Source organism: Salmo trutta, chromosome 26, assembly GCF_901001165.1.
Source record: "Salmo trutta chromosome 26, fSalTru1.1, whole genome shotgun sequence".
Classification (NCBI taxonomy): domain Eukaryota; kingdom Metazoa; phylum Chordata; class Actinopteri; order Salmoniformes; family Salmonidae; genus Salmo; species Salmo trutta.
This window is the reverse complement of record NC_042982.1, coordinates 17,167,127-17,177,086: the sequence shown is the minus strand read 5'-3', so window position 1 is coordinate 17,177,086 and position 9,960 is coordinate 17,167,127. Positions and strand designations below refer to the sequence as shown.

The 9,960-nt window shown below is 41.0% G+C and overlaps 1 protein-coding gene across 1 annotated transcript; it reads right to left on the bottom strand.

Annotated features, from left to right (window-relative positions):
* Positions 1-430: 430 nt before the first annotated feature.
* LOC115162819 (olfactory receptor 6N1-like) lies at positions 431-1,395 on the bottom strand. Its single transcript, XM_029714238.1, has one exon. It carries the CDS (start codon positions 1,374-1,376, stop codon positions 441-443), a length of 936 nt encoding a protein of 311 aa, XP_029570098.1. The 5' UTR covers positions 1,377-1,395; the 3' UTR covers positions 431-440.
* Positions 1,396-9,960: the final 8,565 nt, after the last annotated feature.

Sequence of the window (9,960 nt, the reverse complement as noted above, 5' to 3'; positions counted from 1 at the left end):
TGCCAGGTTATGTCCCACCCCCCTACACTTCTAAAACCAAAGTTGTGCCGCTTGTGTTTTGGCAGATTTTACCATTATTTTTGTTGATATCTGATATGAGGAAGTCTCCCTGTTGTGTAAGATTATGTAACTAATGTTTCATATCCATGATTGTAGAATGTAGATTAACCACAGACAATGATTTTGAGATACAAAGACTATTATAAATTAAATTAAACTGTTCCACGAATATGTGCCGATGAAATCATAACTGGCACGCAGGTTGGTATAAATGGTAAGATAAATAGGCAAATAGGATGTGTGTATATATGGAGAAATACATGTTTTATAATTTAGACAAATCGATTGGTTGAAAGAAAAGACTACTCTTGGTTGACCAAGGCGCATTTTATCCATGCTTCTGATATCAGGAAGTCTCCCTGTTGTTTAGGATCATGTAACTAACATCTCATATCAATGATTTTATGTGCATTACACTTTCTGAAAACTGCCCTTCGAATCTGCTGGAGGTTAAGTCCATATATGACAGGGTTAAAGACAGGTGGTATAACAAGGAATTGTATGGCCATTGCATTACGCATATTTAGTGTAATATTTACATTATTCCACCCTTGCAAATTGTCAAACAGGGTCACTGTGATGAAAATAAATATTGTTATTAAATGTGCCACACATGTCTGTGTGAACTTAATCCTTCCCTTAGACGAATTTACACAAGTCCTTACAATCTGACAGTAAGAAAATACAATGAAAAGTATCTGTAAAACATGAACCACTATCATACATTTGTTCAAAATCTGATTGATGGTTATGGGTAAACATGCATGTTTCAGTATAGACGGATTGTCACAGAAGATTTTATCAATGCGAGATCCACACAAAGAAAGTCTGGCGGTTAAACTAACTGCTATGAATCCTGAAAAAAAAGGATAACACCAAGAAAACAAGAGTAACTTTCTAACAGTTAAAGATGTCACAATGGTATGGTATAGTAGTGGTCTGCATATTGCCACATACCTGTCGTAAGACATCACTGTTAAAGTAGAAATTTCACACATGATAGATGTGTATATTACATAGGCTTGAGTCAAACATCCACCATAAGATATCACCTGAACATCTGACTGAAGGTCCAGTAACAACTTGGGATAGAAACCAGCGGTTCCATACAATCCATTGACACATAAACTACACAGAAAGATATACATGGGCTCATGGAGACCTTTCTCCTGAATGATTGTTATGATCAGAGTCAGATTCACAGTGATGATGAGAAGGTATGTGATGAGAGACAAGATAAAATAGACCGATTTGTTGTTAAATGTCTCTTGTAAGCCAAAGAGATAAAAGAACTTGACTTGGGTTGTGTTCTCCATAGCTTTTGTTAATTTTCTTCCTCTGGTCAATGCAAAAATTCTTAGTCCTTACAAGGCTTGAGTGTGTATGGAGGTGAATGAATTCAAGAGTGAATCATTTGATTCTGTGTAGGCTCAGAAAGCTGTGTCCATGAAATGTCTTCTTGCTTGAGAGAGGGATACTGCTCTAATAACTTGTCCTGGTAGCCTCTAAATATATCATAGTGTATGATCACATGGGATTGTAGTTTCAGTGTCAACATGTAACCACTCCATAGAGATGGATCTATATTGAGTTTATGACAAGCAACTCATTTGATTATATTTACTCTTTTTATGTATTAACCCAGCAAACAGCGGATGTCCTAAGGACATTCGGCAATGTTCCCATTAGGTCCATTTCAGGCAGCGTTTACCAAACTGTATCCTGGGGACCCCAAGGGGTGCACAAGCATTTTTTTGCCCTAGCACTACATAGCTAATTCAAATAATAAAACCTGATGATTAGTTGATTATTTGAATCAGCTGTGTAGTGCTAGGTCAAAGTTTGGGAAATGCTGCTTTAAGGGTTTCAGCGAGACATGACATTAACATGACATGACATGACATGACATTATCCTCGGGACCATAAGAGGGCATTCAGTACAGATACCGGTTTGGTCGCAGTATAACGTTATGATAAGATATACAGAACAAAAATGTAAACGTAACATGCATCAATTTAAAATATTTTACCTAGTTACAGTTCATGTAAGGAAATCAGTCAATTGAAATAAATGAATTATGTCCTAATCTATGGATTTCACATGACTGGGAATACAGATATGCATCTGTTGGTCACAGATACAGTACCTTGAAAAAAGGTAGGGGTGTGGATCAGAAAACCAGTCAGTATTTGGTGTGACTTCTATTTGCCTCATCCATGGCCGACACATATCCTTCGCATAGAGTTTATCAGGCTGTTGATTGTGGAATGTGGAATATTTTCCCACTCTTCTTCAATGGCTGTGCAAAGTTGCTGGATATTGACCGTGTGGCTCAGTTGGTAGAGCATGGTGTTTGCAGCACCAGGGTTGTGGGTTCAATCCCACAGGGGACCAGTACAGAGAAAAAGAAAATGTATGAAGTGTATTCATTCGCTACTGTAAGTCGCTCTGGATAAGAGTGTCTGCTAAATGACTAAAATGTAAAACATTTTTAAATATAAGTAGAACATAATGTCGTACCCGTCAATCCAGATTATCCCAAACATGCCTGGTGAGTAGGCAGACCATGGGAGAGCTTGGACATTTTCAGCTTCCAGAAATGGTGTCCAGATCATGCAAGATGGGGCTGTGCATTATTAGGCTAAAACATGAGGTGATGGCGGCAGATGAAAGGCACGACAATGGACCTCAGGATCTCGTTACAGCATCTCTGTGCATTCAAATTGCCATCAATAAAATAAAATGATGTTCGTAGTCCATAGCTTATGACTGCCCATACCATAACCCCACCACCACCGTGTTCACAACGTTGACATCAGCAAACCACTCTTCCACACGATGCCATACACGTGGTCTGCAGATGTGAGGTCGGTTGGATCTACGCTACCATTCAAAAGTTTGGGGTCACTTAGAAATGTCCTTGTTTTTGAAAGAAAAGCATACTCCGGGATGCTGGCCTTCAAGGAAGAATTGCAAAGAAAAAGCCATATCTCAGACTGGCCAATAAAAATAAAAGATTAAGATGGGCAAAAGAACACAGACACCGGACAGAGGAACTCTGCCTTGAAGGCCAGCATCCCGGAGTCGCCTCTTCACTGTTGACGTTGAGACTGGTTTTTGGCGGGTACTATTTAATGAAGCTGCCAGTTGAGGACTTGTGAGGCATCTGTTTCTCAAATTAGACACTCTAATGTACTTGTCCTCTTGCTCAGTTCTGCACCGGGGCCTCCCACTCCTCTTTCGATTGTGGTTAGAGCCTGTTTGCGCTGTTCTGTGAAGGGAGTAGTACACAGCATTGTACGAGATCTTCAGCTTCTTGGCAATTTCTCGCATGGAATAGCCTTCATTTCTCAGAACAAGAATAGACTGACGAGTTTCAGAAGAAAGTTCTTTGTTTCTGGCCATTTTGAGCCTGTAATCGAACCCACAAATGCTGATGCTCCAGATACTCAACTAGTCTTAAGAAGACCAGTTTTATTGCTTCTTTAATCAGGACAATAGTTTTCAGCTGTGCTAACATAATTGCAAAAGGATTTTCTAATGATTAATTAGCCTTTTAAAATTATAATCGGATTAGCTGACATAACGTGCCATTGGAACACAGGAGTGATGGTTGCTTATAATGGGCCTCTGTACGCCTATGTAGATCTTCCATAAAAAATCTGCCGTTTCCAGCTACAATAGTCATTTAAAACATTAACAATGTCTACACTGTATTTATGATCAATTTGATGTTATTTAAATGGACAAAAAATTAGCTTTTCTTTCAAAAACAAGGACAAGTGACCCCACATTTTACATAATAGGATTGAAATATGGTTGACATTATTAGAAAGTAAATTAATAAAAAGGTAATGTGGAAGATGTGCAGTATCATATCTGTATTGTATAATCACAAATACACAGCCAAACAAGAAGTTCAGCAAAGACGCTAAATGTGGTGTACAAGTGTTAAAACCTCCTAACCTCTATGAGATTGGTGTCCCTAAACCGGGACGGTTCTTGATCAATATGCGATAATGTGACTAGAAAACGTTGTATACAACAGACAACTTTCCAGGACATAGACATATCTTATATGTGCAGATAGCTTCAATTATTGTTAATCTAACTGCAGTGTCCAATTTACAGCAGCTATTACAGAAAAAAATACCATGCTATGGTTTGTTGATAGTGCACAACAATAAAACACTTTTATCACGTCATCTGGTTTGATTCATTCACCTCTGAAGGTCAATAATGTACTGACATTCAGTAATCTTGCTCTAATTTGTCATCCTGAGGATCCCAGAGATAAAATGTAGTGTAATATTGTTTGAAAAAAGTAATTTTTATATTCAAATGTAGGACCTGGGTTCTACAGTTTGACCCCACTGCTGTCACTGGCTCCACACACACCCCACCCGGCCATCTAAATGTGTGAAGGCTAGTGTCTTTTCTCTAGGGAAGTAATGATCCATCATGTATGACATTCCTGGGAGTGTGTAAACTTACATTTTGTATTACCATAGCATTTTTGTATGTTCTTTATAGTTATATATATATGGAACACAGAGTACGACCCTGCCTCACACAGGAAGCGGCGCAGGTCCTAGTCCAGGCACTTGTCATCTCCCGTCTGGATTACTGCAACTCGCTGTTGGCTGGGCTCCCTGCCTGTGCCATTAAACCCCTACAACTCATCCAGAACGCCGCAGCCCGTCTGGTGTTCAACCTTCCCAAGTTCTCTCACGTCACCCCGCTCCTCCGCTCTCTCCACTGGCTTCCAGTTGAAGCTCGCATCCGCTACAAGTCCATGGTGCTTGCCTACGGAGCTGTGAGGGGAACGGCACCTCCGTACCTTCAGGCTCTGATCAGGCCCTACACCCAAACAAGGGCACTGCGTTCATCCACCTCTGGCCTGCTCGCCTCCCTACCTCTAAGGAAGCACAGCTCCCGCTCAGCCCAGTCAAAACTGTTCGCTGCTCTGGTACCCCAATGGTGGAACAAGCTCCCTCACGACGCCAGGACAGCGGAGTCAATCACCACCTTCCGGAGACACCTGAAACCCCACCTCTTTAAGGAATACCTGGGATAGGATAAAGTAATCCTTCTACCCCCCCCCCCCCCCAAAAGATTTAGATGCACTATTGTAAAGTGGTTTTTCCACTGGATATCTTAAGGTGAATGCACCAATTTGTAAGTCGCTCTGGATAAGAGCGTCTGCTAAATGACTTAAATGTAATGTAAATGTAAATGTATATACTTGAAAATGTATAAGTTTACCAATTCGGCACATTTGGGCAACTCGGGCCCCCCTTCATCGTTGGGCAACATGTCTTATGTGTGTTCATGTGATATCTGGTGACTCAAACATTACAACAAAATCAATGGGCTACAAAACCTGGTTCAAAAATGTTTGCTGACATGAGCTAGTTGAGCTGGACATTTCTGACAAGTTACAGTTAAATAGCTCTCTAAGGTCTGCAATGATTGACATGACAAGCAGAAAACTGCTTATACATTACTCAATTTCGAAATTGCACCTTGTGCATTCTACTATTACAACTTTCAAGAGTAAGTTGAAAGATCGACTGAGTTCCTTAAAATATTGCTTATTACATTCAAAGGAAAAATTTATAAATTGATTACATGTAAAGTATGCTAAACACAAAATGCAGACAGGCCATTTCGGTTGTCGATGTGTTCAGAGCGTCCCTGGTTACACTGTTACACATGGCCAGACTGACATTCCTAAATAAAAATAGTAGACTGGTAGGATAGTACAGCACATCAGAAGAATAGACATCTTTAATGTTATGTTATTGAACAGACTGTGTAAGTGGCCATTGATCCTGTTAAAATAATATATGTGTGGGGACCCTCTAGCCTGTTAATTTACACTGTAGAAGAAGTATGTGACATCACCAATGTGCTGGGCAGGCAAAGCTATCAGATCTATCATTCTCTCTTTAGCAGGAGTTTGTGTGATATGTATTGTGCACCATGTACAAGAAAGAAATGGTTCAGTGAAACCAATCCAAAGCCTCTGACAAAAGGAACGATTTCCCGGACCATATAACCTAACCAGGGAAAACAGAGAATAACTCTGGACCCTAAGTCCATTACTTTAAAACCTAGGCCCAGAGCTATTCCTGCTCAGGTAAAAGTGGGGAGGGACCCTTATTGTCACTCTTGGATATCCTAGGCCTATAGTACGCTTACAGGGTCTACACTTCCAGAGGCGATGACAGAAGGTGTGTGTCACAAATGGCACTCTATTCCCTATGTAGTGCACCACCTTTGACCAGAGGGCTCTGGTCAATATAGGGAATAGGGTACCATTTGGTATGCATTCAAGACCAGCCGTGCCTCTCCTTCAGGCCCTCAGGTCTCTACAGGTTAATAGCTGCATTAATTGGGTCCCAGGGAACGAGGTGATAGAGTGGATTAATGACCTCGTACCTAATGACTCAATAAACATGTTTATTATGCTCTTGTTATTGGCATATTTTTTCCCAATTGTAAGGTTTGCATGGAGTAAAAAAATACTCGTGTTTCGCACATCATTTTCTTTTGACAGAACTACAAAACTTTTTACAGCTTTTTACAGGGTGGATGGAGTACATGACCATATTAGACAACAGGTTTCTCTTGTGTCCCACGTAGTTGCCTTTCTGGTATGACTCAACATTTCTGAGGAATACCAAAGCTGGTCATCTGCCAGATCGCTGGCACACAGATATCATGTTACATAGAACAGTTGTCCCTCAGAAAACATGACATGCATCCGCATTTCAGACAGAATACAAATTGTTTTCATGCTACAGTATTTCCCTAGATTTCTCTCTCAAAATGTGAAACAATCGCCAAGCTTGTACTGTATATAGCATATAGGGCCTATTTTCCATTAGGGATGGACGTAATGGTGCCAGGTGGGGCTATAAGGTGGGCTTACCTTTTACACATTTACACCCAGTGTATCGATCCAGACAGTTTTGCATTTCTAAATTTGTTACATACTTAGATAAAACAGCCTTTGGCAAAACTGTACATTTAAGTAAGGGATTCAAAGTAATGAACATGTGTTATTTATATATATATAGATATATATATATATATATATACAATATATATATATATATATATATATATATATATATACTGCTCAAAAAAATAAAGGGAACATTTAAACAACACATCCTAGATCTGAATGAAAGATATAATCTTATTAAATACTTTTTTCTTTACATAGTTGAATGTGCTGACAACAAAATCACACAAAAATAATCAATGCAAATCCAATTTATCAACCCATGGAGGTCTGGATTTGGAGTTACACTCAAAATTAAAGTGGAAAACCACACTACAGGCTGATCCAACTTTGATGTAATGTCCTTAAAACAAGTCAAAATGAGGCTCAGTAGTGTGTGTGGCCTCCACGTGCCTGTATGACCTCCCTACAACGCCTGAGCATGCTCCTGATGAGGTGGTGGATGGTCTCCTGAGGGATCTCCTCCCAGACCTGGACTAAAGCATCTGCCAACTCCTGGACAGTCTGTGGTGCAACGTGGCGTTGGTGGATGGAGCGAGACATGATGTCCCAGATGTGCTCAATTGGATTCAGGTCTGGGGAACGGGCGGGCCAGTCCATAGCATCAATGCCTTCCTCTTGCAGGAACTGCTGACACACTCCAGCCACATGAGGTCTAGCATTGTCTTGCATTAGGAGGAACCCAGGGCCAACCGCACCAGCATATTGTCTCACAAGGGGTCTGAGGATCTCATCTCGGTACCTAATGGCAGTCAGGCTACCTCTGGCGAGCACATGGAGGGCTGTGTGGCCCCCCAAAGAAATGCCACCCTACACCATGACTGACCCACCGCCAAACCGGTCATGCTGGAGGATGTTGCAGGCAGCAGAACGTTCTCCACGGCGTCTCCAGACTCTGTCACGTCTGTCACATGTGCTCAGTGTGAACCTGCTTTCATCTGTGAAGAGCACAGGGCGCCAGTGGCGAATTTGCCAATCTTGGTGTTCTCTGGCAAATGTCAAACGTCCTGCACGGTGTTGGGCTGTAAGCACAACCCCCACCTGTGGACGTCGGGCCCTCATACCACCCTCATGGAGTCTGTTTCTGGCCTGCTGGAGGTCATTTTGCAGGGCTCTGGCAGTGCTCTTCCTGCTCCTCCTTGCACAAAGGCGGAGGTAGCGGTCCTGCTGCTGGGTTGTTGCCCTCCTACGGCCTCCTCCACGTCTCCTGATGTACTGGCCTGTCTCCTGGTAGCGCCTCCATGCTCTGGACACTACGCTGACAGACACAGCAAACCTTCTTGCCACAGCTCGCATTGATGTGCCATCCTGGATGAGCTGCACTACCTGAGCCACTTGGGTGGGTTGTAGACTCCGTCTCATGCTACCACTAGAGTGAAAGCACCGCCAGCATTCAAAAGTGACCAAAACATCAGCCAGGAAGCATAGGAAATGAGAAGTGGTCTGTGGTCCCCACCTGCAGAACCACTCCTTTATTGGGGGTGTCTTGCTAATTGCCTATAATTTCCACCTGTTGTCTATTCCATTTGCACAACAGCATGTGAAATGTATTGTCAATCAGTGTTGCTTCCTAAGTGGACAGTTTGATTTCACAGAAGTGTGATTGACTTGGAGTTACCTTGTGTTGTTTAAGTGTTCCCTTTATTTTTTTGAGCAGTGTATATACATATATATATATATATATATATATATATATATATATATATATATATATATATATATATATATATTATAATAATAATAATAATAGATTACATTTGTAGAGTGCTTTTCATTAAAAAAAAAAATCGCAAAGTGCATAATAAAAGATAACAAATCATGAAAGTAACAATCAAAGTCTAGGAGGAAGAAAGGGCTCATAGAGATGAGTCTTAAGGCCTGCTTTAAAGGTAGTGAATGGAGATCAGCAAGGGGTACCGGAGTTTAGGTCCAAAAGGCTCCTTAACAACTTCTACCCCCAAGCCATAAGACCCCCCACTTTATTTTAACACTGCTGCTACTCACTGTTTATTATCTATGCATAGTCACTTTACCCCTACCTACATGTACAAATTACCTCAGCTAACCAGTGCCCCTGCACATTGACTCGGTACTGGTACTCCCTGTATATAGCCTCGTTATTGTTATTTTATTGTGTTACTTTTTAATTGTTACTCTAGTTTATTTAGTAAATATTTTCTTAACTTTATTTATTGAACTGCATTGCTACTTAAGGGCTTGTAAGTAAGCATTTCACAGTAGGATCTGCACCTGTTGTATTCGGCGCATGTGACAAATACAATTTGATTTGAGATAGTACACCGATAAAATAGTGTGTACAGTTGGAACATTTTTCATAAGCCTATCAAATCTACTGTGGAGCAGAGTTAAGAAACAGCCAAAAGAGAAGTTGAGCAACGAGGCCAGATGAGGAGAAAAGGTGCTGAAAGCTTTCTGTCTGGTCTCGATGGAAGATTTCCCAACAGTTTTTTTTTCTCTCGTCAGGACCAGAAAGAAAGAAATGGCACTCAGATGTTTTTTTACGCCTGCTACGTTAGATTAGGGTGACACAAATGAGAGAACACCTCACTCTGACCATTTTAGATGCCATAGCCGAGATGGTTAGATTAGTTTTCAAGTAATCTAGACAGGTTAGTGACTATAAATGTGTTTCTGTTTTGCATGTGCAAACACTTCCCACTTGCAAAGACACACACAAGACACTCCCACATCAAAGCATTCCTCCAATACACACATCTTATTGGCTGTTAACTAACATGCTATTTGACATTCACAATAAACATATTTTCTCAAAGCCGCACTGCCCCCTCAAGACAAACGTACACTTTCAAACTTGGTGAACTTGATAGCCATGCATGTGTCATGA

What these genes read in the sequence shown, in the direction of transcription:
- LOC115162819 (XM_029714238.1), bottom strand. Translation starts at nt 1,376, where the DNA reads ATGGAGAACACAACCCAAGTCAAGTTCTTTTATCTCTTTGGCTTACAA.